The sequence below is a fragment of the Talpa europaea genome, assembly GCF_964194135.1.
Source record: "Talpa europaea genome assembly, chromosome: 8".
Lineage (NCBI taxonomy): Eukaryota > Metazoa > Chordata > Mammalia > Eulipotyphla > Talpidae > Talpa > Talpa europaea.
In genome coordinates, this window is record NC_140075.1 from 68,268,597 (window position 1) to 68,296,217 (window position 27,621).

The window sequence follows — 27,621 nt, forward strand, 5'->3', positions numbered from 1 at the left end:
TAGTTTAGTTACCACCATAGAGTCAGGATACCCACATTGCACATATAATAGTTAATAAAAATTTATCTTTTAGGGCTAGATGTTCTCCCACCCCTGTATTTCTCTATCGCCTTACCCCATTCTGTGCCATCCCCTGAACTCCGTGCTTCTCCAGCTCCTTCACCATCTTCAGCGTTCACTAAAAAATCAAATTCTTTCAGTGCTTCCTCAGTATCAGGATCATCAGTTAGGTCAGCAGCTAAACCTTCATTACCTATCTGTAAACAGATATAAGCCAAAAGTATCCTAATTTTTAAAGAGGTCCATTATGTTTTCACACAATTAACCTAACATTGACACTCCAATTTTTATTTTTATTTTATTTATTTTTTTAAAGATTTATTTATTTTTTTTTTTTAAATGTGAGAAGACTTTTTTTTTTTTTTAAAGATTTATTTATTTATTTATACAAGCACTGGGTACAGTCAGAAGCGCAGGAGGGTGAGAGAATTCACCAGAGCCAGAGCGGGGAGCAGAGCAGGCAGAAGGACCGAAGTACACTGCTGAGGGGAGCAGCGGGTGGCAGGAGAGGTCTGCGCGCCATGTGGGACCCTCCTCTGGTGGCCGGGGAGCAGCCGGGGATCGAACCGGCGCTGCGGAGGCTGCGGGCAGCTTCGCAACCCAGCGCTCAACCGCTGCGCCACCGGGGAGGCCCTATTTATTTATTATTTATACAAGCACTGGGTACAGTCAGAAGCGCGGGAGGGTGAGAGAATTCACCAGAGCCAGAGCAGGGAGCAGAGCAGGCAGAAGGACTGAAGTACACTGCTGAGGGGAGCAGCAGGCGGCAGGAGAGGTCTGCACGCCATGTGGGACCCTCCTCTGGTGGCCGAGGAGCAGCCGGGGATCGAACCGGCGCTGCGGAGGCTGCGGGCAGCTTCGCAACCCAGCGCTCAACCGCTGCGCCACCAGGGAGGCCCCAATTTTTATTTTTATGTAAGATTTTATTTATGCATACAAGAGCTGGGGTGTGGGGGGGGAGGAGGGAGGGAGAGGGAGGGAGAGGGAGAGAGAGAGGGAGGGAGAGAAGGGGGGAGAAGTATAGGGAGGGAGAGGGAGGGAGGGAGGGAGAGGGAGGGAGAGGGAGGGAGGGAGGGAGGGTGAGGGAGGGAGGGAGGGAGGGAGGGAGGGAGGGAGAGCATGTGTGCGTGGAGCGGAGGGAGCGCGTGCGTGCGTGCGTGCGTGCATGCGTGCGTGTGTGTGTGTGTGTGTGTATTTTTGTTTTCACCAGAGACAGAGTGAGGAACAGAACAGGCAGATCTACTAAAATACACTGCTGAGGAGAGCAGTGGGCAACACAGGAGAGTTTGTTCCGTGTGGGTTAGAGCTACCCTGGCTGGGAATCAAACTCATGCTGCAGTGGCTGAGGATTGCTTCATAGTGCTGAGACTTAACTAACCCTTGCACCACCAGGAAGGCCCTACACTCCACTCCAGTTCTTAAACTACGTAAGTTGAAATTTTTAGATTTTCCATGTAGTTCACCAATCTCAAATCATACCCTGGAAAATTCTCAACAGTGTTTTATAAAAACTAGTTGTAAAATGTGAAACAAATAATGCAATACCAGAATGTTTAAAATGCTTATCAAGAATAGTTAATCTTTAATTGGAACAAATTCAGTTACCTCTTTAAAGACTATTCACTCACTTACACTCTGATACAGTATCAAGAACTAACAGGGCCTCCCTGATGGCGCAAGGGGTTAAGACTCAGTTTGTGAAGCTGTCCACAGCCTCTGCAGAGCAAGTTTGATCCCATGTGGCCAGGCAGCAACCCACATGGCGCAGCAGACCTCTCCTGACTCGACTGCTGCTCCCCTCAGCAGTGTTTTGGTAGATCTGCCTGTTCTGTTCCCTGCTGTCTCTGGTGAATCCTCTCACCCTCCAGATACCTCTGGCCTGTACCCCAGCTCTTATATGTATAAATAAATAAATTTTAAAAAAAAAAAAAGATGATACTAAATAAAGGCACTGTTTCAATTAAAAAAAAACTAAATTTATTCACTGAGAATGGCATATATAGTCCATAATTCATAGCCATATGGCACAGCTAATAAGGATATTAACTGTTAAGTCAAAAACTATCATCATTATAATAGTGATTTAATTCCCAGAACAGCAAATAGTAAATGAACAACAAAATAGCTATTCACTTAATAGAGTATGTCACGCATAAAAAACATGGAAGAAAAGCTGAAAACTTTTTGTAGACTAGGAGTCTGTGGAACATTAGCTTTTTCCCCAGTGTAACATAGCACCCCAAAGAATCAAAACCGAACCATTTTTTTTTATACTATGAAAATTCACAAATGGATCATCTAAGCTACTTTTGCTCCTATAGTTAACACACACCTCCACTAGTACAGATAAACTTATTTTTTATGCTTATGGAAAAAGGTTTTTTTTATTAATTCTTACCAAAGAATGTGAATATTAACACAAATATTTAGAATCTGCAGACCAAGAGTGAGAGTATCTTTATTGTAGCTTCAATTAAATTTAACCTTACTTGCCATACATGATGAGAGACTTAAGCAGTGATTCTTAGTTGTGGCCAGAGTGAAGAGGGGGTTGATTTTTAAAAAAGGTTTCAAACCACCTGACTTGTCCTATAAACGCAGGTCTTTCCTTGATATTGGCTATATTAGAACAACACAGCAAATAGTAATTCCTACTACATGTGGTTAATTCAATAAGACTGACTATAAAACTTTCAAGTGACATGGCAAAATAAAAACAATTACATTCCCAATGTAACGCATGTCATTTTGAAAATCCTATTCCAAGTAGTGAGTATATATATTCTACCTATTAAGGAAATAAAATCAAGTTCCTACTTTGTGTTTATTCATTCGATGTTTGTCTTTTCCTTCTGGGATGCCTTCAATCATGTCATTTTCCTCTTCTTCATCACTGTCGTCAGCATTTTCAAAGAAATTGAATGTCTCAAGTACATCACCAGAGGGCCTGTAAGAGGGGAGTAAAAAAAAAAAAAAAAAAAAAAAGGTGAATCCAAATATATCAATTATTAATTCTAGTATGTTTTTTGGTTCCTACTTTAAAACAGTAATTGATGGTAGTATAAAATTCATAACAACCTATTTACATTGCATCTAAACATTTTATAAAACAATATTTGAAACTTTTTTTTTAAAGATTTATTTATTTATATAAGAACTGGGGTACAGTCAGAGGCACAGGAGGGTGAGAGAATTCACCAGACAGAGTGGGGAGCAGAACAGGTAGACGGACCGAAGACACTGCTGAGGGGAGCAGCGGGCGAGTCAGGAGAGGTCTGGCGCGTCATGTGTGTATCTCCCTGGCCGGCCAGGAATTGAACACGCGCTGCAGAGGCTGCACACAGCTTCACAGAGCAGCGCTGCTCCCCTTGGCAGAATATTTCAGTTGATCTGCCTGTTCTGTTTCCCACTGTCTCTGCTGAATTCTCTCATCCTCCATACCACTGGCCTACACCCCAGTTCTTCTACACAAAAGTAAATAAAATCTTAAAAAAAAATTGGGCCTCCCTGGCGGCACAAGGGGTTAAGCACTGCACTATGAAGCAATCCGCAGCCTCTGCAGCATGAGTTCGATCCCCGGCTGGCCAGGGAGCAACCCACATGGCGTAGCAGACCTCTCCTGACTCGCCCACTGCTCCCCTAAGCAGTATACTTTGGTTAATCTGCCTGTTCTGTTTCCCACTCTGTCTCTGGTGAATCCTCTCACCCCCCCCACCCCCTCATCTCTGGCCTGTACCCCAGCTCTTAAAAAAAAAAAAACTTAAAAAATTAACAGTAGTAATCTGAGACTAGTAAAGAATCTAGAGATTCAAAATACCCCTTATATAAACAATGTTAACCTATTAAGTAAATATCAAACCTTTTGATTTCTTGTCCTTTTTGCTTAGGAGATTCACCTCCATTCAGGATCTGTTCTAAATTCTTTGTTTCTACTGATCCATTTGGTTCTGAATTGGACAGTCCAAGTAATGACCTTACCCGCTGAGACCGTACATCTAATATTGTATCTGTGTAACCTACTTCCTGAAGATATCTGTAAGAGAAAATTAAAAATATTAAAATACACGTAATGTTAACAATTGCTAAGACTGAAAAACATGTTAATAGATTTTGAGAAAAATCCACAATTATAAAATAGACTCCTTTTTTTTAATTTTTTAAAATTTTTTTAAAAATAAATTTTATTTTTACATTCCCCATACAATTACAATCCCCTTATTTTGACCCCAATCCCTCCCCTCCCCGCCCCCCACCCCCCATAGAGTGTCTCTGGTTCATAGTTGTTTGTTGATTTTGATTTTCACTTTCTTATAGTTATTCATAAAATAGACTCCTTTGTCTCAACTTTCTTTTCAACATAGACTAGTTCTAAAAGAATAAGGTCAATTATAAACAAAACTGTAAATAAGAAAACATACAGTACGGTAAATGCTGAATAAGGGACATTTATTCTGGAAACTAAAAAGTCCTATAGCCGTAAAAAGCTTTCAGGAGTTCACTATATTATATAAAAAATTAAGATGTGCAAGAAGTGGTATAGAATGAGTAAAACCATACTTCGAAACAGTGATATGAACAGGCCAGTTCTTCTAGGATCTAAGCTTTTAAGACATTACTGTGGCCCATGGTCTTCAAATTTTCTATCTATCTAAACTAGGGTACTTAATCTGGAATCCAGGATGAGATGGGAAGAAAAGGGACCAGATAATGACATTCATATAGATCAGTCACAATGGCTGTGTCAGACAAAAAATTTCTTCCTTATTTGATAGGGTAAGGAAAATGCCTTAAGTACTGCTGATAAAAGAACAAAAAAAAGGTAAAGGTAAAGATCAGGAGGTTCATTAGGGCACTAATATAGTAAGAAGTTGAATAAAAGAGTAAGTTTGAGATAAATAAGCAAAATATAATCCTAGTGACTTAGTGTACAAATAAATATAGCAATAGAATAAAAATGATACAAGAATTTTGGTCAATTTTCAGCCTTCTAGCTTAGGTGGTTCGATGGTGGCTCTATTTAATAAAACGATGAAAAGGAATCAGAATCCAGTTTAGCAGTTATCTATCAGACAAACATAAATCTATACAAGAAACATTTATTAGGGAAAGGGTAAAAAGGACCAAAAGTTCAGAAAAAATGAACTAAGCACATAAATTTGGGAGTCACTAGTGCTTGGTGGTATTTGAAGGTAGAGATTAAAATGGAGTTATCTAGATTTAGAAGTCAGAGTTTGGCAGTATTTGAAGTCACAGATTTAAATGGAGTTGTCACCCAGAGAAAAAGAATAAGTAAGAATAGAAAGCCTGGGGGCCTCCCCGGTGGCACAGCGGTTGAGAGCTGGGCTGCGAAGCTGCCCGCAGCCTCTGCAGTGCTGGTTCAATCCCTGGCCACCGGGCGAGTGTCCCACATGGCGCGCAGACCTCTCCTGCCGCCCGCTGCTCCCCTCAGCAGTGTACTTCGGTCCTTCTGCCTGTTCTGCTCCCTGCTCTGGCTCCGGTAAATTCTCTCACCCTCCCGCACTTCTGACTGTACCCAGTGCTTGTATAAATAAATAAATAAATCTTTTTTTTTTTAATTTTTTTTATTAGAGGCATGCTTTATTTATTTATTTTGTTTGTTTGTTTTGTTTATACAAGCACTGGGTACAGTCAGAAGCGCGGGAGGGTGAGAGAATTCACCAGAGCCAGAGCGGGGAGCAGAGCAGGCAGAAGGACTGAAGTACACTGCTGAGGGGAGCAGCGGGCGGCAGGAGAGGTCTGCGCGCCATGTGGGACCCTCCTCCGGTGGCCGGGGAGCAGCCGGGGATCGAACCGGCGCTGCAGAGGCTGCGCGCAGCTTCGTAACCCAGCACTCAACCGCTGCGCCACCGGGGATGCCCATAAATAAATCTTAAAAAAAAAAAAAAAAAAGAACAGAAAACCTGGGGATAACAATAACTAAAGAGCTGGATAATAAGAGGAATTCAAGGAAATGAAAAGAAAGTACTTTAGAAATGATAAGAGTGGTATCATGGAAGAAAAACTTTCAAAAAAGGAACAGTTATTCTGAAATGTTTCTAAACATGAACAAAAAAGGCATCACTGTCTATGACAATTACTTCTGTAGAGTATCAAAATGGAAAACAGAACAGATAGTTAAAAATGAAAAAGGGAAGACGATGCAGATGAACTACTATTAAAGAGTAAGGGTGAGAAGTGACGGAATATAAATCTAGGCATTGGGATTAGGCATTTATGAAAGATACTATACAACTGATTTCTCTAGTACAGTCTTACTCTTCTACAAAATGTGATTACCTTTCAGGAGAAACAACTCCTATCACAATTTAACCTTGTGATACGAATGAGCCGACAAGAGCTATACAACCCAGGTTAAAAAAAAATCAAAAACTGGTTGGTGAGTAATTATGGGATCACATCAAGTCAAATGCTATCCTTAGAAACTAGTCTAGATTGTCCCAACATCTGGAGAAAAGTGATGGTAGTGTAAAGAAATAAAATTGATACACAAAGGAGCAGAAAACCAGAGAGTAAGAACATATCCCAGATGTTTTTCAGTCCTGCAGAAATCTTCAATGCTACACCAGCACTTTTTTTTAAAGCAAAGGGAGAGTTTTATTTAATAAATGGCACACATTTGCAGCTTCTTACATCACCAATGAATAAAATTTACTTATTTTATCATCTCATTTCCCATCTCACTTTTCTCACAACTTCATGTAGTGTTTTTCTTATTTTAAGTGAAATTCATGTAACACAAGTCATCATTTACAGTATAAAGTTCAGTGGCATTTAGTGCTTGCTACTCTAGTTCTTCTAAACACAGTTGCTCAATTCCTCTCTAAATTCTCCTAGTTACACCAACATCTTTCCATTGATAATCTGTTCTTACTTAAACTTATTTTAGTCACTAGGAGTTCAGATTTTAACTCTTGGAGTGGATAATGCAATACTGAAGTGATGATATGAGAGTGAAATACATTTAAAGAAAGGAAAGCAAAATGTTGAGAGCTCTCACCTGATAGCCTTTATATTTTCAGTGAAGTAGAACCTGAGGTCCTCTAATGAGAGTAAGGGAGAATGAGCAGAGATGTTGTGTCAGTTTAGAATATCTACTGAAAGCAATGGGAGCAGGAGATGACTAGGGTTTGCAGAGAAAGGTTTTCAGCAATGTTTGGAAGGGAAATGGTATTCACACAATTCTGTGATGTTTTTCCAAGAATTAATAAGAGAAAAGCTACAGATAGTAAAACTGATCAAGGCTGGGGTTTCAGGTAAGTATAGCGAAAAGACTGGTTGGGAAAGGAGTGGAGTGGCAGCAAGAAAGCTAAGGGTACTAACAAAGGGTAATGGGTTCTGGGGCCCAAACTGAAGTTAGAAAAATAAAAATAATCATTGGTACAGGAGTTGAGGAGGGAAATGAAGTCAAGGATCTGAACATCAAGATAAGATTGAAGGGCAAATAACATGGAATAAGAGTGAAAGAGGTAAAATATACAATGACCATGAAAACATAAAATATTCAAGAAGTTTTAGTAAATAACAAAACCAAGCATCTGACCATGCTTCACTGGGTTCCTGATGGAGGGTAATGATGTCTATAGTTGAGGACTGAGTAATTACAAGTTATCCAGGACATAGATACAAATGTAAAAGCTTTTAAAATAAAAAACAAATTCATAAAAAGACCAAAAAAAAATTACCACAAAAGTACTTCTAATATAGCAAAGAATTCAAATTTTAAAAATGTTTCTCAAAAATTCAAGTACAAGTAGAATTTGACAAGTCATTTCTAAAGTTTTGAATAACTAGTTCAATTCCTTCTCTACTTAAAAGAGAAACCAAATATGTGAATTTTCAGTGATGGGAATGAGAGAGTATTTACAAGCACAAATTCTCTATTTTTTGTTCCAGCATTCAAATCATTCACTCTTAAGAAAACATTCTATCCTGTAAAAAATAAAACATCATTCTGAAACTCAGAGAAAACTTTAGCAAGATCCCAGCGTTAATAAAAGATAGCAATATGAAAAATACACATTGTCCCACTATAATAAATAATAATTACAAATTAACTGAAGGTAAACACTCTCAAAGTAGATTCTTAAAGAAAGCTGAAAATGAACCATTTACTCACTGTCGTAACAGTTGTCTTCCTTGCTTCCACGTTAACTGGCTATTCTGAGGTGCTGTGGGAGCCTCTGTGTCTTTGGTTTCTTCTAAAAATTTAATAAAAGTGACATATACATTACTTTAACTATTGAAAGTACTGCCAAAGTTTCATTAAGGATAAATTTCCACAAAAATATACCTAAAACTTTATAAAGGACAGAAGTTAACTTTCATTGCATATTTACCACAGATCACTCATTGCGTGTTTGTCCCAACAACCCAAACATTTACGTATTACCCTCCTCATTTTAAAATTGGAAACGGGGCCTCCCTGGTGTCGCAACAGGTTAAAGACAGCACTGTGAAGCTGTCCGCAGCCTCTGCAGCATGAGTTCGATCCATCCCGGCTGGCTAGGGAGCTGTGCTATGGCACAGCAGACCTCTCCTGTCTCGCCCCCTGTCCCCCTTAGCAGTGTTATTTCAGTCAGTCTGGCTGTTCTGTTTCCCACTCTGTCTCTGGTGAATCCTCTCACCCCACCCACCTCCTGCACCTCTGGCCTGTACCCCAGTTCTTGTATTCAAAAATATACATCTTTAAAAAATGAAATAAAATTGGAAACACCCAAGTGTACATTAACTTTTACTACCAGAGATTTAAGATCCAAAAACCCAGAATATGAAGTATTACTAAATTAAAAATTTTAAATACTAGAATTCTATTGAGTTGAATGCTTTTGAAATTCAAAGGTTATGTTGAGTAAATTACATAAGCTTTCAAAATCAACATTTAAGAAATTATATATAAAAACTAATGAATAATTTAATTTTGAGTCTTTATCAATGAACTCTAAGTCTATACTATAAGACTTCATTTTTAGAACTAAAAGTTAAACTAGAAAATCATTTTTACTATATGTGAAGAATTATATTTTATTCTCAGGTCACAATGTATATGAGCTCAGTAAACGGTATAATCTCAGATAAGTATCACAAGAGTGAAATTTAAAATGATTTAATGGCACTAATGACATTCTAGAAATATTCTCCCATAAATTCCTACTAGGTAATAATGAAATTAAAGAAGATGGGGATGATCATAAAAGATTAGTCTTCACATGTCACACTAAATGCTGAGAACTGTGATAACAGCTCAGAGTTGTTAGGTTCTTAAAGACTCTTCAGGGTCTCATGAATGAATACTTAGTGGTAGTAATTCAAATAGTCTCTGCAGGCAATAATTCTCTAACTCTAAAAATTCTGTTATTAATATCTTCTTCCTCCGAGGGATTGCTATGATTTCTAGAAATAATCATTTCATTTGAATAGTTCCCCTATATCTTTATGCCACTTTAAAAATCATTAAATATGACAATCATTGGAGAAAAAATACATTAAAAAAATAAAATTGCTAAAATCCTTTTACCAAGTGTTAGTTACTAATTGCGACTGTAACATTCTATATTTTCCTTCTGAAAATATATATACAAGCTTCTCCTCTCCTTTAGAAAAGGGTGAGAGGCAATGTGTATTATACTGCACTACAAGCAGCTTTTGGCATTTTATCTTGAACAGTCTGTCTATAGCAATACAGATTAACATCATATTAAAGTATGTAATTTTCCATAGAAAGGATGCCTATTTCATTTAAATAGTTCATTAATGTTGAAATTAGTTTCCATTTGTCACAATTATAAATAATGCTGCTAAGGGTATTCCTGAAGTACACACATGGTAAGAGTATATACAGCTCAATGAATTTTTTAACATTCCCATGTAACCAGTACCTAGATGAAGAAACAAAACTATCAGAATTCCAAAAGCTTCCCCTGTGCCCTTTATTAGTCACCAGATATTACATACTCTGAGAAAGATATCAATACTACCCTGATTTCTGAAAAACAGATTTTTTATTCGATATAAAAATCAACTTTCAATTTTATGTGACCTGCCCATGCTGTCAGGTTTAGTTTGTTAACTTTTATTGCTAAATAGTACAGTTATGCTAAAATATCACAATATATTTATCCACTCTAATGCTGAAGGGCATTCAGGCTGCTTCTTATTTTTTATTATTAAATAATTGTGAACATTCTTATATAAACCTATGATGACCATAGGCACACATTTTAAAGAGCAGAACACTTAGGATTAGAAATACTGGGTCACAGGGTATGCTATGTTCCCTTTAGTATAACAATGATAAATTATTTCAGAGCAATTTTATCAACTTACAATTCAAACACCACTTAAGTCTACAAATAATTGTTCAAGAGTTTGTCAACACTTCTGGTAGGTGACTAATTGTTCTGCATAGTGATTTTAAGTTGTGTTTTCTCTATTACCAATTATATTGAGCATCATTTCATATACTTACTGGTCATTTGGATATCCTCTTTACATATTTAGATACAATTCCTTTTATAGCACTAGGGACAGGATATGTGTGTGTCTGTATATGTGTTTATATATATATATTATATATATATATAAAAGAAGGTAAAAAACCATGTATGCTTTGTACTTACATCAAATTATTTTGCATTTTCACAAAACACTTTTAGTATATAAAAGGCAATACTAATTCATTTGATGTTTATCTCTATATATACTTTGATATAAATAACTATCCTATTTTGTTTGATTGTAATTAATTTTTCCTATCCATTTGTTTTTACATTAAACATTCTGAATAGTTTTTCTACATCAGTAAAAGCAATCAACTTTGTTATTATCATTTCCTATAAATTACTTGATTGGTAAATTTTTAAGTTAAAAAGTAAATAAAAAGACTTCTTTTGATCTTCAATTGCCAGAAGGTGAGCTTTATCTATTAATGACTTTGCCTTTACAAATTACTGCACTGAGATCAGCTAGCCAATACTGATTCTAGCTTCAGGAACAATCTGACCACAACTAGCCTTCTTCCTCACATTACACAGACCAAGTTATAACAGACCTCAAGTTACAGAAAGTGATTGCTTATTTTCTGAATCTTCTAGTCACATTAGAAAGAAAATGTATCAGGGCCTCCCCTGGTGGCGCAGGCGGTTGAGCGCAGCACTGTAAAGCTGTCTGCAGCCTTTGTAGCGCGGGTTCAATCCCGGCCGGCCGGGGAGGGTCCCACATGGCGCAGCAGACCTCTCCTGTCTCGCCCGCTTCTCCCCTCAGCAGTGTATTTCGTCAGTCTGCCTGTTCTGTTCCCTGCTCTGTCTGTGGTGAATCCTCTCACCCTCCCGCGCATCTGGCCTTACCCCGGTTCTTGTATAAATAAACAAATCTTAAAAAAAAAGAAAGAAAGAAAGAAAATGTGTCAAAGAAAAAGTTCTGGCACCATCATTATTTTTTATGAAGTCGTGTATTCCCTCTAACTATAAGGAATGGAACTTCTGTGGTAAATATGACTTTATATACAGATCTTCCATCTTTTATCATTTAGTGTTGATTTTCTAAGAAAAAGATCATAGTATTGTTCTCTAGCATCAAAGTGAGCCTTCATAATTACTGAAAGCCAGATAAAAGGAAGTCCATATTGTCCTACCAGGGTCTTTGATTTTATATATGTAAAAACAAATAGAAAATATAAGAAATGTTTCTGGGGGCCTCCCTGGTGGCACAGGGGTTAAGACTCAGCACCATGAAGCTATCAGCACCTACTGCAGCACAAGTTCGATCCCCAGCCAGGGAGGTGACCCACATGGCACAGAAGACCTCTCCTGACTCTCCCGCTGCTCCCCTCAGCAGTGTATTTCAGTCAATCTACCTGTTTTGTTCCCCACTCTGTCTCTGGTGAATCCTCTCCCCCCTGCACCTCTGCCTGTACCCCAGTTCTTACATGCCCAAATAAATCTTTTTTTAAAAAAAAAGAAATGGTACTGCTGCTTCAGGTTGGTACTGATCCAAAAATAAATCAACTGATATATGGAGTGTTTGTCAAAATTAAACTAAAGTTCAACTACTAAATTTTTTTAATTTACTATTTAACACACAACTAAAAAAATTCATACATAAATTTTATTTCACCTACCATATAAGCTTTGACTTTATTAGGCATGAAAATAATTATTAAAGGAAAAGAAACACTGTGTATCCAAGTAAAGACATAGTTTTTTCTTGTCTAAGTAACCAGCCTCCAAGAACAGCACAAAATTCAATTTGATCACACCATCAAAAATGTATATATGTGTTCCCAAATATACCCAAGAAAAAGTGCTAGTAATATTCTCAAATATTTGTATAATATAAATCTCTATTTCCCTTACTTTTAGCTAAGCAAAGTGAAATCACATGGAACGCTAAAATTAACATTAAACTGTTAGGCTTTCCTATATCCTGCTCTCTCTCATCCCTGCATACTGCTTATCTTACAATAGCTATTCAGTAAACAGCAAGGCCAACTGGAAATAATTTTTTCCTTCTCATCCTTATTTGGGCACTTGCAGTTTCCAAATTCAATCAAATATCTAATTTCTTTAAAACTAAATTGATTAACCACAGCTTCTACAGATAAAAAAATTCTAATTAAAAAAAAAAAAAAAGCTTGGGCCTCCCGGGTGGTGCAAGGGGTTAAGAAAGCACTATGAAGCTATCACCAGCCACTGAAGCACAAGTTCAATTCAATCCCCAGACAGGGAGCTAATCCACATGGCAAGCATACCTCTCCTGTCTCGCCTGCTACTCCACTCAGCAGCATATTTTAGTGAATCTGCCTGTTTGTTCCCTACTCTGTCTCTAGTGAATCTTCTCAGTCCCTGAACCTCTGGCCTGTATGCATAGATAAATCTTTGCCCCCCCCCCCAAATTAAGCTTATATATAGGATAGAACAAGAATTGCCTAGAGATGGACAAAGAGCTAATTCATTACCTTCTGTATTAGAAAAACAGACCCAGTTTCATGCAGGTTTCAATACAAGGAAAAAACTCTCAGGATTAAGATGCAGGTAAAACTACCTGCTAGCTTTTATTCCTTTATTCTTGTCCCCTAAATCCTAGACTGTATTACAATAATCAACAAACTTGACTAACCATTCTAGAAAATCAGAAGGAGTGTAAAAAGAAGTCTCTTACAAAAAATAGGCTTAAAACAATTTTTCTTGAATAGGGTAGTGAAGGTTAACAGAAAAGTTGAGTTTACCTGATTCAAACGTTGGCATTTTCAAATCACCTTGGTTAAGTTCTGTGCCATATTTTAATTTGTGATATTTTGCCCTGAAAATTTAACAATAATAGTTAAATAACTACTGCTATATCTTTTCCCAAAGACAAATAAAATATAATACAAATCTGTTTCTTTAAACTTTATTTGCAAAGGAAGAAAAAAAATGCACTGCTATAAAAGAAAATGACACACTTCTTAACTCAAGTAAAGATAAATTTCTCCTGTCTTTTAAAAATCCTTTAAAACCAAATTCCAAAACTTAGATTCTATGTCACAAAAGATATTTCAAGTTAAAGACTTTTAATCTTGTTCTCTTCTTTTCCCATATAGGAAGCAAATCAAAATATCCTCTTGTATTTTGGGCAAGGTTTTATATCTTTTTGAGTTCTCAAATATACTGCATAATGATATAAAAGAGAATACTGCTATTCTACCTTAATTTATTCATGTAAAAACATGAAGCACACATACCTCTCCTGTTTTAATGCATACTCTAACATCTTTATTCTTCTTACTAGATCTTTCTTCAAGTTTTCTTGACCTTTTCTTTCTCCTTGCAAAAATGCTATCCGGGCCTAAAAATATAAAAGGTTCATTTACTTTCATTTTTTAACTATACACAAAAAACTGAAGAAAGGAAAACAATAAATATAAACTTCCATACTTTGTTTATATTAAACATTCAAAATTCATAGAAGCAGTCCATCAAATTTTCCCTGATAACACATTTAAACTATAAAATCGCTATTTGCTTTTAACTTTTAGTCTCTAATATTAATAATTAGTCTAAAAATGAAATTTTCATACATAAAAATTACACCTATTCCTAACATACAACTCACCAAGAACTAAAAAATATTAGATTCACATGTAGGTATTTTTTCAAAATAAGGTATTAGTTATTTCAAAAAACACCATTATTTCAAAAGCATTTCTTTTATGAAAAAAATTACAATATTTTCTTTCTACCACCTGAGTTGAAATTGTTTCAACTTTTGAAACAGTACCAGAATATAACAAGTCCTTTCTATGTGAGAGGAACTTTTTCTTTTTAATTCCCTTCTTCCTCAGTGAGGCAATGTTCCCATCCTTTCAAAAGGCCCTTCCTAGCATGTCAGTTTCATTTATCCAGCTCACATTAAAGACTAATATTTAAGGGCCTCCCTGGTGGTGCAAGGGATTAAACAGCACTGTGAAGCTATCCGAAGCCTCTGCAGCACTAGTTTTTTGATCCCCGGCCAAGGAGCAAACCCACATGGCACAGCAGACCTCTTCTGTCTCACCCACTGCTCTTCTTAGCAGTATATTTCAGTAGATCTGCCTGTTTTGCTCCCCACTCCCTCTGGTGAATCTTCTTTACCCCCCCACCCCCACACCTCTGGCCTACACCCCATCTCTTAAATGCATAAATAAATCTTAAAAAAAAAATGCATTTACTACTGAATCATACATTTAAAAATGGCTGTTTTAGCCTAATTAAAAATTTATTAAAATATAAAATCTTTTTATTCTCAAAAAAGCAAACCAGATGGAAAAAAAATTCTCATATACATGAGAATGGGGCTCATAAATATAATACATAATGTCTTCCTAACCCCTCCCTCACCAAGACACACCACCTAATTAAAAAGCCTAAATGAAAATTGTTCAAAGATTTACACTATACCAACATCACAAGATTTCAAAATGGCCAATCAAGATATGATACAGATCTTTAACTGCATTAATATTCAGGAAAACACAAATGAAAAAAGCCAATAAAGTAACAAAACACTACATTGGCTAAAAATTTTTCAATCTGACTACCTCACTTCAGAGAGAATGTCCCTATGGGGGTAAAAAAAATCCAAAAACAACAGATGTTGGCAAGAGTGGGGAGAAAAAGGAGAGCTGGTATACTGTTGGTAGGAATGGAGACCAGTCCAGGCACTATGGAAAACAGTATGGAGGTTCCTCAAAATATTAAAAATTGATATACCGTATGATCCAGAAATTCCAATCCTAGGAATCAACTTGAAGAAGACAAAATCACTAATTTGAAGTGATATGTGTACTCCTATGGTCACTACAGCACTATTTACAACAGCCAATTTATGTCCAAAACAGAGCAGTGGATTAAGGTGCAATATACATACACAATGGAATACTACACACCTATATAAAAAAGAAAAGATGAACTCATGGGCCTCCCTGGTGGTGCAAGGGTTTAAGCGCCATACTATGAAGCAATCTGCAGCCTCTGCTGCACAAGTTCGATCCCGATCCCCCGTTGGCCAGAGAGCAACCCACATGGCGAAGAAGACCTTTCCTGTCTCGCCCGCTGCTCCACTCAGCAGTGTGTCTCAGTAAGTCTGCCTGTTCTGTTCCCCACTCTGTCTCTGGTGAATCCTCTTACCTCCCGCCCCGCATCTCTGGCCTGTACCCCCAGCTTTGTATGCATAAATAAATAAATCTTTAAAAAAAAATAAAAAGATGAACTCTTGCCACTTGCAACAACACAAATAGAACTAGAAAGCATTATGCTAAGTGAAATAAAGGGGAAACAAAGCAAAGGAAATCATTAAACCAAACAAACCCTAGAAATATGACTGCAGAATTGAGACTACTGGAAGAGGAGGAAGAGTTGGGACAAGAACAAATGAGGGAGGGCACCCAGGAGTCTATGGTAAAGAACGTGGGTGGTGCTTTGATGACATACATCTGAGAAGGAATGAACCCATTCCCCTAAATCATATACAGTGTTGTAAGCCAATGTTAACTCAATCAGGAAAATTTTTAATGAAAAAATTATCTGATGATATGAATTGATAGAAAATCTTAATAAACTGGTATAAGGATAAGCTCTTTGAAAAAGTTTTTGCATTAGTCATTAAAGCCAAGATACATTAAAGCCAAAAATCTCTAGATATGTATCCAACAGAAATGTATGTGCAGGGATACTAGGAGATATGTGAAAAAAACATTCCTAGGACCTTTTATTATAATAGCCAAACAGTCTAAATATCTATCAATTAGAAAACAAATAAATTGTAATATATTAGCACCAACAGTGCACAAGGGTTCCTTTTTCTCCACACTCTTGCCATCATTTGTTATTTCTGGCTTGTTTTTGTTTTTTTGACAGGAACATTCTCACTGGAGTGAGGTAGTCACATTTAAATGTTTTTAGCCAATGTAGTGTTACATTACTTTATTAGAAACAAACAAATTATAGCTACACACAACACAGGTAAACCAATATAATGTTGAAGGAAAAAAGGCACCAAAGATAACATTTCGATTCCATTTGTACTGAAGTTCACTATCAGGAAAACTAAAATAATGCATTTGAAAAATGCACACCTATACAGTAACATATAAGGAGAAGCACAAACTCAGGACAGGGCTACCTACATGAGTGAAAGAAAGGTGATTTGAAAGGACAAGTTGTAAGGCTTCTGGAGTTCTGAAAGGGCTCTATTTAACTGCTCCAAGAGTGTTACCATCATAGTTCATTTTATAATAATGGCTGATATAAGTATGGTGATATCAAATGTAAGGATGGTGGCAGCAAACATTTCCGGGTAAATATTATAGTTCACAATTTTAAATTTTAAAAATGTTAATCTCACCCTTGAAGGTCAGATTTTATTTATTTTTTTGCATTTTTATTTTTTTATTTTAATTTTTTAAATTAATTTTTCTTAATTTTTTTACATTGTTCATTTTTAAACAATATTTGCTTCCCCCTCAAGTGTAGACCCTATGGAATTTCCTACCCCAATGCACACATGCATCATCACCTCAGTCACCTGTTCTCTTTCCTCCCTCCCTCTGATCCCTCTCCCTCCTCCTCCTGCAGTATGTCTGAAGGTCAGATTTTAAAAGTATATTTTTATTGAGATGCTAGGTCATAAGGAGAAAGAGGTTCTAAAATGCAATGCATAGTTGGCTTCAATCAAGAAAGGACTTTTTTAAGAAGCAAAGCTTTCTATTTTTCATATTTGTCCAAATCAGCTAATTTTAATGTTTATAATTATTTTATTTCAAAATCATGAGAGTAGATGATTAACTTGAAACTCATTACGACAAACATACAGTACTGGCAGAAACAAACTTTCATAAATTTGTTTTACATCCATCTCAGTAAATTAAGAGTAACGAGATTTGTTGATTAAGATAACTTTTCTTTCTTTGAATACATGGAAAGATACTCTCATTGTGACATATTTATCATGAGTTTATTAAAAAGTCCGAATGAGATTTATCACAACAAAAGCTACATAACTGATATTTCACAATTGTTTTGACTGAAAGACCACTAGAGGTCACCAGTGCAAAACTTTCGACGCTGCGCGTAACAGCATGAAGTTATTTCAGTTACTGTAGTTTCCCATGTTTCTAAAATAAGAGTACCTTACCTAAAACAAAGAAAAACCACTTAAACAAAATTTGTTTTACCAGAAAAATGTTGTATTAGAAAAAAATTTAAACAAACACTACATAAAGGTGGGAAATAAAAGCTTAATTATTTTTAAAACACTTTTTTGGCACTTACTGAAAAAATGCTAAGCATTTAGCAACTACAAGTTAAGAAGCAAACAAAAAAAAAAAGAAAGGTTTGGAAGCAAATTAAAAGACAAACTCAGATTAACAATAACTAATGATAGGGCCTCCCCGGTGGCGCAGCGGTTGAGCGCTGGGTTGCGAAGCTGCCCTCGGCCTCTGAGGCGCCGGTTTGACCCCCGGCTGCTCCCCGGCCACAGGAGGAGGGTCCCACATGGCGCGCAGACCTCTCCTGCCACCCGCTGCTCCCCTCAGCAGTGTACTTCCGTCCTTCTGCCTGCTCTGCTTCCCGCTCTGGCTCTGGTGAATTCTCTCACCCTCCTGGCTTCTGACTGCACCCAGTGCATGTACAAACAAACAAACAAACAAATAAAACATGCCTCTATTAAAAAAAAAAACAATAACTAATGATAAATTCACCACACTACTATTTCAAATAGGCTCTCAACAAATACTAATAGCCTCTTACCCTCCCCCCACCTCCCTTAGTGGTCAATTAGAATTATATATGTGATTCTATACTAATCATTGAAATATATGTGATTAACACGATTCAGCAGTAAATAAAGATAGAATTATAAAGAGTGAGCTGACCCACTGACATTTTAGATAAAACATCCTATAGAAAATGCATACCCTATACAAGTTTCAAAACCTAGCTACAAATAAGGGAGCTTAGAAATTAAAAACACACCCACTTAGACCCATTCAGTGTGATGAAACATGGCACAAAAATCTTTGTATATAATCATTTAACACTACAAGCAGTCAGTTCCCCTACTGAACATGGTGCATACGCAAGTCAAGTCTTTTTAAGAATAAACAAAAAGTTTGCAACAGCTTATAAAATTTTCTATTATTACACTTTTCCCAATTTTACAGATAGCTAAGAATTCCAGGGAAAAGAGAAACTTTAACAAAACACTAAGACCTCCAAAGGTAAATAACCTGTATTTTATTTTCATTCCTCCTACTTAGAGCTTAAAACAAGATTAATTAAAAAAACAAAACCACAATCCTCTAAAATTCCAATGTCATTTTAAAAGGCAATAGTTGTTAAAGCAGAGGAATTTTCAATATTTAATTATCAACTCTGTATTCTAATTAAGTTCTTAATTATCTGGCATTTGAAAGCATTAAGCTCCAGATAAGTCCATTTTCCATAAATAGAGGTTTATACCCCTTTGAGGTATAAAACTGTAAAACATATTCAATGGACTCTAAGTACACATTTCCTGACATCTTGACCATTTTTTAAATGTTATAAATAACATATACAAGTTCATAAAAACTCTAAAATACTGCAAAAGCCAGTAACATGATATTGTAGCACCAACTCAAATTCTAAATAACAAGATATTAACAACCTGAAATGCAGAGTCATTTCCCCTATCAGAACACCATATTTAAAAGATTCTATTAACTTTTTTTTGGTCTTCCAACTTTTCTTGGTCAAGTCTGTGATCCACAATCTCTCCTCTTTTCCCCAATCATGTTATTTTTGTACCAAGCTGGGAATCCAAATTATGTAAGCTAAGAATAAATGGATCTTGCTACTTCTAACACATATACTTTTTACATGTCTTTGAAAAGAAAATGAAATTTTTTAGAATATGGTTGGGTATAAACTTAAAAAAAATAAGTGGAAAAGACTATACAAGTGACTTTCGGCTTTGATTTATTTTGTTTTTTTTTTGTTTTTTTTTTTGCTGACAAGATTGATAACTATGATAATTATAACTATCACTGTGTTTCTTGAACAGAACTTGTAAAACTCTTGGAATTTCCTAATCAGAGCAATGAAAGTATCTTATATAAAACAGCCCCTTCAGCCACATGAGCATGTGGAAAGTCCCTTAATATGAGAGCTGGTTGCCAGAGGAACATATCTAGAATAGAGGGATAGAATTTTCAATCTAACTTCCAAACCTGTAGAGAGAGGAGGACAGATTCTGTTGATTCACCAATGTCTGAAAGATTTAATCTTTCAGGTCTCTGTAATAAGCCTCCATTAAACCCTTTAAGTTTCTTTTAAGAAAGGGTTTCAGGGCCTCCCCGGTGGCGCAGCGGTTGAGCGCTGGGTTGCGAAGCTGCCCGCAGCCTCTGCGGCGCCGGTTCGATCCCCGGCTGCTCCCCGGTCACCAGAGGAGGGTCCCACATGGCGCACAGACCTCTCCTGCCGCCCGCTGCTCCCCTCAGCAGTGTACTTCGGTCCTTCTGCCTGCTCTGCTCCCCGCTCTGGCTCTGGTGAATTCTCTCACCCTCCCCCACTTCTGACTGTACCCAGTGCATGTATAAATAAAACAAATAAATAAATAAATAAAACATGCCTCTATTAAAAAAAAAAAAGAAAAAAAAGAAAGGGTTTCAGAAGAATTTTCCAGTTGGTGAACAAGAACACATAACATGCTGGAAGTGTGGTGCACCCCAAATGCCACAGAAACAGAAGTGCCTATGCCTGGGACCCTTCCAGAATTTGCTCTACATATCTCTCCATCTGGACATTAATTATCTCCTTTGTAATACAGGAGTCTTTATAATAAATTGGGAGCTACTCTACCAAATTAACCAAACTTGAGGGGGTTATGGGACTCTGATTTATAGGCAGATGCCAGAAACACATGCAACAACCTGGGATTTACAATGAGTGCCTGAAGGCAAAGGTAAGGGCATCTAGAGAGACTGAATCCTTATTAAACTTTGGGCTGTTATCTCCAGATAGTGTCAGAATTGAGCTAAACTATCAGACACCCAGTGGATGTAGCAATACTGCTCAATGCATAGAAAGTTCACACATTTAAAGTCAGAAACAAAGTGGTCTTACAGAATACTGAGAGTAAAGGAGACATATGGGTGAGTTTTTCCTTATAAGTACATCCCCAAGTTTTGCTTAGAAATGATGTGCATTTCAAGGGACTGTGGTGATGAGTCACAGTGCTATAGGGGTGGGAGAACTATAGGGACTACACAAGGGGAGAAATTAAATATTGTCCAAAAATTAACAATGCAAGAAATAAAAAAAAGTACATTTGACTGAAACATCTTCAAGAACCCAAGTGAATACACTAATAGTAATAATATTTGCAAATAAGATGAGTACCTAACCTAAATGGCAATAGACCTTTTACTTAATTTCATTATTTGTTTATTTTTCAAATTCTGCAGAAAGTTCCTTAAAAGCATAGGTTACATCATTTTATCTCCCTAGAATACTACCCTAGTATCTTACAAATTACATTTTCCATTCTGTATAATTCATAGCACCAGCTAAATATGTGTTGAATAAATTGTTTCCCTAAGTATAGGAAACAGAAAAAATAAAATACCACACCAGTTGTAAATTAGATACATAACCGACTCCTAAACCTATAATGCTACACAGTTAATTAAACTTAAGGATAACCAATCACAAACCAATAACCAGACTTACCCAAAAAATGCAAAAGCTTAAGCTATAGCCAATCAAAAATCATCTTGCTTTGCTTCTGTCTCTTCTCTATAAAAAACTTTACCCTAACTTCTGTTGGTACAGTGCTCCTAACCACTTCCAGCTTGTCACTATTCAATATGCACTGATATTTGCTCAAATAAACTCTTAATTTTTAAAATGCCTTAGTTTGTCCTTTAAAAGCCTACAATTCTGACTATTAAAAGGTGATGTGGGGGCCTCCCTGGTGGTGCAGGGGGTTAAGAATCAGCGTTATGAAGCTATCCTCAGCTACTGCAGCATGATTTCGATCCCCGGCCAGGGAAGTGACCCATATGGAGGCAGCAGACCGCTCCTGTCTCAACCCCTACTCCCCTCAGCAGTGTATTTCATGCCCGCTGCTCCCTTCAGCAGTGTATTTCAGTCAGTCACCTGTTCTGCTCCCCTCTGTGTCTCTGGTGAAACCTCTCACCCCCATCTCAGCACCTCTGGCCTGTACCCCAGTTCCTGTATGCATAAATAAATAAATCTTAAAAAAAAAAAAAGTGATGTGAACTAGGAAATAGAGGGAAAAAACTCTCTCCTCCATGAAATTTTAAGCTGCCTGACTAAAAGTACTTGTATTCAACTTTGTATCTCCTAAAGCATACTGCACATTTGTTTAAATGCAATACATTTAATGCAATTTGTTAAATCATGTTGGCAGGTACTAGTGGTTGAGGATTATTCACTGAGTCAGTGACTCAGAATATAATGCTACACAAAACCAGTTCAACCCCTACTTTCAGAAAGCTAACTGCCTACTGCGGGAGTAATTAAGTACACTAGGCATGTGCAAAGCAGCTTAATAAGTATCACAAAAAGGAACCTCACCACATAGGAGGAGTACCTGTTTTATACTTGCAGTCTCAAAGACAGTTTTCCAGAGGAAAAGATAGTTAGCTTTACACTACAGAGAGAAGACAGTTCAAACAGAAAAGGAAGTGTTCCATGTAGAAAACAGCATGTGTGAGGATAAAGCAGATAAGCTAGCTTTACCTGAATTTAGAGAAACAAAGTGTTATTGGAACTTTATGTATCTGACTGAGATAGGGAGGAAGGAAGTGGAGAGGAAGGAGAAGAGAAAAAAAGGAGATGAAGTTGTATGACTAGCAGAAGTCATAGTGTGAAAGGACTTATGAGAACTATCACTAAAAAGCAGTAGTTGAATTGATCAGTTTCATACTAATTCCACATGCTAGGATATCATCTGGCTCTTCACTTAACTCAAATAGTATCTTATTCATTCAGAATACTTAAATATTAACATTGTCAGTATCGCTGAAATATTAAAATTTTAGTATGGAAAAAAAATGTTTTCCCCTAGTGAGTCCCCTAAATCAAAAAAAAATATTGCTTGACACCACCCAAAATAAATACAAATTATGTCCCCATAGTTAAATGACAATTTTCAGTTAAGATTCAGATCCAGAACATGTTTAAGATTATCTACCATTTAAACTAAAATATTAAATTTTAAATTCCAGCACTTGCAGCTCTTATTTGAAAAGTATATGTTTATTGTATGATCCTGCCAGCAAATAGTGAAGTTTCCATGATCTGATAAACCAGTCATCAGGAAAAGTTTCCAAAGCTAGCTGTGGGATCATCTTCCAAGGTTAAAAATAAATCAGATTCATCATCTGTCCAAAATGATTTCAGGAGTGATGAAAATTATATATTCCAGAACTTGACTATATTGCTGTTGTTGTTATTGAAGCATCTAAATTTTTTTTTAGCACTGTTCACAAGAACAAGACAATTTTAAAGGCTACTAAAAACTCCTGCTCAGTTTTAGAATACTAATACTCACTTCTTGGACATTATAAGAAGTGATTAAGGAGTTAAGATAAGGAATGTCTATAAAAGGATGCTAGTCTGGGAGTTTAAAGACCTACATTCTAACCCTTACTTGTTACTAACTTTATAACCCTTATCTCGCCTGTTCTCAGCAGGCATGTGTCAAAAAAAAAAAAAAAAAAAAAGGCTGATTTAGATGACTTTTGGCTTTATAGCCCTTTCTCTCTTGTTCTCAGCTTCATCTGTCAAATGAATGAGTTGATGTGTCTCTCTAAGATTTTGCAGATGTAAATTCCAGCCACTATGATTATGATTTTAGGGTTCTGTAATGACATTTCTGGTATTAACTCATTATACACATTAATGGTTAACATATAATGGTTAACTCATTATATACACTGAAACCAAAATAGCTCAATTTTTTAAAAAAAATGTGTGAGTAATTATTTACTTTATAAGTGATAGAATAGCTTTCTCAAAAAAGGCTAATTTTAACATTACCACAATTTTTTCTAAAATTATAAACATGAAACTAACATGAAGCTATATGTAGCAGACACTGATGTGTTGCCCAGCTCAGATGCCCCTTCAGAAATAAAAGACTTTATTATCCTGTTACAGGGAGGGCTGCTAGAAAACAGCCTTCACCTGTCAGGCCTTTTCAGGAATGCCTCAGCGAAGGACAGCTGCTTGCCCAAGTGGCCTTCATTAAGTGACTGATCAAAACAGAGATATAAGGACCCAGCATCTTGTCACAAGTTTGAGGGTTATTTCAGCTTCAGAGTTCCCTAAATGGAGGTTAACTGAAACTTCTGTTTATACTTACAATTAGTATCTTTTCCATTCTTTCTACAGAAGTGGATCCTAAGAACGTTCCCTATTAAACTTCTATACTCTATTTCAGTTAGCTTCTTCAGGGAACTCAACTTAGAATCACTAGTGACAGGAGTGGTACAAGGAAACAAGTTCTAAATTGAAGTTCCTGAGTTGAATCACCATCTATCTACCTAATCACCTAACTGCCAGAGAATCCCGTCTTAAGTGGTAAGTGGAACAGTGTCCCTAACACAAAGTGGCAATGCAACAGTTAAAATTTTTACTGGAGGTAAATTGGGTATTTTCCAGGGGAATGGAATGATACAGAAGGTGGCAATGTTTTATAGAGGGAACAGGTTTTATTACATATTCTTCTTCTGTTTATTTTACAAACAACTCTTTAAAAATGGGACATTACATAAAACAGGCAGGTCTGGGACTGGATTTGGCCTGCAAGCCATACTCTACAGATTTCTGCACTAGAAGGTGTAATGTATCAGATATTTGAGAACTAAGAGAAAAACAGTAACTAGAGGACCATGAAATTGGGTTATTATTAAAGTAATTGGGCCTCCCCAGTGGCGCAGCGGTTGAGTGCTGGGTTGTCAAGCTGTCCACAGCCTCTGCAGCGCTGGTTCGATCCCCGGCTGCTCCCTGGCCCCAGAGGAGGGTCCCACATGGCGCGCAGACATCTGCCGCCCGCTGCTCCCCTCAGCAGTGTACCTCGGTCTTTCTGCCTGCTCCGCTCCCAGCTCTGGCTCTGGTGAATTATCTCACCCTCCCGCGCTTCTGACTGTACCCAGTGTTTGTATGAATAAATAAATGAATCTTAAAAAAAATAAATAAAGATGTAATTTAGGGCCTCCCTGGTGGCGCAAGGGGTTAAGACGCAGCACTAGGAAGCTAGCCACAGCCACTACTACATGAGTTCAATCCCTAACCAAGGAGGTGACCCACAAGGCGCAGCAGACCTCCTGTCTCGCCTGCTGCTCCCCTCAGCAGTGTGTTTCAGTCCATTTACCTGTTCTGCTCCCAACTGTCTCTGGTGAATCCTCTCACCCCCCACACCTCTGGCCTGTACCCCAGTTCTTATATGCATAAATAAATAACTCTTTAAAAAAATAAAGATGTAATTTATAAGATAATAACACAAAGGAAGCGAAAAGGAATAGAGCTTTACAGGAGAAAAGTTTCTGAATGATATTATAAATGGATATTAATCTGAAATGGGCAAGATGTTAATTGTAATCCTCTGGACTACCACTTAAAAAAAAAACTTAAAAAGAAAAAAACAAAAAGGAAATTAAAATGATATCTCGAAAATGTTTAACACATACACACACAAAGCCAGAGAAAGAGAACAAAAGGTACTCAAGGAAAATTACTGTTTCCATAGTAACCTCAAAACCAAATCCAGTTCTTACCTCCCTTTTCTGCTTTATTTTTCATCCCAGCACTTATAACCATATGACAAAGTTTCTCTAACCACTAAAATATAAGCTCCATGAAGGCAAGGGCTTTATTTTGTTTATAGTTTTATGCCCAGTGCCTTGCACAACCTATCAACTAAGTGCTCAATAAACAGTAAATGAATGAACAGTAGAGATAAAACTTGTAAGAAATCTTTCCCATTTTAAGAGCAATCTAAGAGAAGTGGATAGTATGCACACACAATTTGTAGATCTGGTAGCAGGAATATAAAGAACTTCCCATCTGATAGGTTTCTATTTTCTCTGTTAAGTAGGAGGTAATGACATCTGCTGAGTTAGAGGGGGAGGTGGTAGGTTTAAAGATTTGCAGGGTACCTAGTTGCCTTGCACACTTCTGCTGAAATTGATATCTAAATCAGATTCAAATTCTAAAAGATTTGACTGGGGAACTACTGCCTTGAATCAAGTGATTTTAGTTAAAAGTGTCCACTAAATTTTAATGCATTCTTACAACTTAAAAGTGTTCAAACTACAGAATACACAATTTGAAAGAAAAAAAAAAAAAACAATATGGGGTGCAACTAAATCAGTGTAGGTTCACTCACAACCCATTGCTGCTGTTTGCCCGTGATCCAACTGTATAGTTTCTGGCCAGTGACTCCAGGTTTTAAGTAATTTCTAAGTATTTGTTTTGTACACAATTTTACAATCTTCAAAGAATTTAAAAATGACATCCTGTTCAGCTATTTATACTGGGGTCCATATGTAGTTTTATAAGCTTTCCCGTTTGTTTGTTTTTTAATTTTGCTTTGGGTTTCGTGACTCATGAATTTAATTGTAGATACGAAATTTAAAAGTCGAATGTTAATAAATTTCAGTGTAGTGCTGCAACCCTCAGAGACAATAAAGAAAGGAGTCTCTAACAAATAGTGCTGGGTTAACTGGGCAGCCACATATAACAGAATGAAGTTGGATCACCAACTCTATACAAAAAAATAAATTTAAAATGTACATGTAACATCTGAAACAAAATATAAAGAGAAAAACATTGGTGACACCTTTCATGACATCAATGACAAAGACAACTTTAGATTTCATCAACTACAGCTATGGGAAGTGAAAGCAAAAATAAGTAATTGGGAATACTTCAAATTAAAAGACTTTCTATGCAGCAAAAGAAAATATAATACATTAAAAGTTCCTAATGCCCTACTAAAAGGAAGAAAATGCACATCACACCAGGTGTTAATATCCAAGATATATAAAAAAACTTTTACAATTTAACAACAACAAAACAAAACAATTAATAAATGGCTATCAGATCTAAACAGACAATTCACCAAAAAGGATATCCAGAAAGTCAAAAGGATGTGGGAAAATATTCAACTTCATCTTTAATAAAGGAGAAGCAGGTCAATACCACATCATCTAACACCTATGAGAATGGCATATTAAAAAGACCCCCACCAATAACTGCTACAAAGGGTGAGGAGAAAAAGGAACCCTATTACATTGTTGGTGGGCATGTAAACTGGTCCAGCTATTTTAGAAAATGATCTGGATTTACCTTTTAAAAAACTAAAAGCAGGGGCCTCCCTGGTGGCGCAGGGGGTTAAGATGCAACCTATGAAACAATCCACAGCCACTGCAGCACAAGTTCGATCCCAGGCTGGCCAGGGAGCTACCACATGGCACAGCAGACCTTTCCTGACTCGCCTGGGGCTCCCCTCAGCAGTGTACTGCGGTCAATCTGCCTGTTCTGTTCCCCACTCTGTCTCTGGTGAATCCTCTCACCCCCTGCATCTCTGGCCTATACCCCAGCCCTTGTACACATAAATAAATCTTTTTTTAAAAAAAAAAACTAAACTAAAAGCAGAGGGCCTCCCTTGGACATAGGGGTTAAGTCTCAGCGCTATCACCTCTACCGCCTGCATTCGATCCCTGGCCAAGGAGCTAACCCACATAGGGCGCAGCAGACCTCTCCTGTCTCACCCATTGTTTCCCTTAGCAGTGTATCCTCTCACTCCCCTCACCTATGACCTACACCCCAGTTCTTCTATGTAAAAAAACCCCAAAACACTAGAAACAGAAATATCATACAGCCCATCAATTCATTTGTGCACATCTATCAGAATGTAAAACCATTAACTCAAAACATTATATGCTCTACAATGATTACTATAGAACTATTTACAACAGCTTGTACAAGGCAGTAATTTAAGAGTCCACTGATAAGA

The 27,621-nt window shown here is 37.0% G+C and overlaps 1 protein-coding gene across 1 annotated transcript in view; it reads right to left on the minus strand.

The window, feature by feature from the left end:
- STRN3 (striatin 3) overlaps positions 1 to 27,621 on the minus strand; it is a gene marked incomplete at both ends in the record, with an annotated part of 89,402 nt that overhangs the window by 43,930 nt on the left and 17,851 nt on the right. Inside the window, 6 exon segments of the mRNA XM_084241298.1 lie at positions 116 to 257; positions 2,878 to 3,007; positions 3,920 to 4,093; positions 8,198 to 8,279; positions 13,304 to 13,377; positions 13,799 to 13,902. Of these exon segments, the coding sequence (XP_084097424.1) occupies positions 116 to 257; positions 2,878 to 3,007; positions 3,920 to 4,093; positions 8,198 to 8,279; positions 13,304 to 13,377; positions 13,799 to 13,902 (706 nt within the window).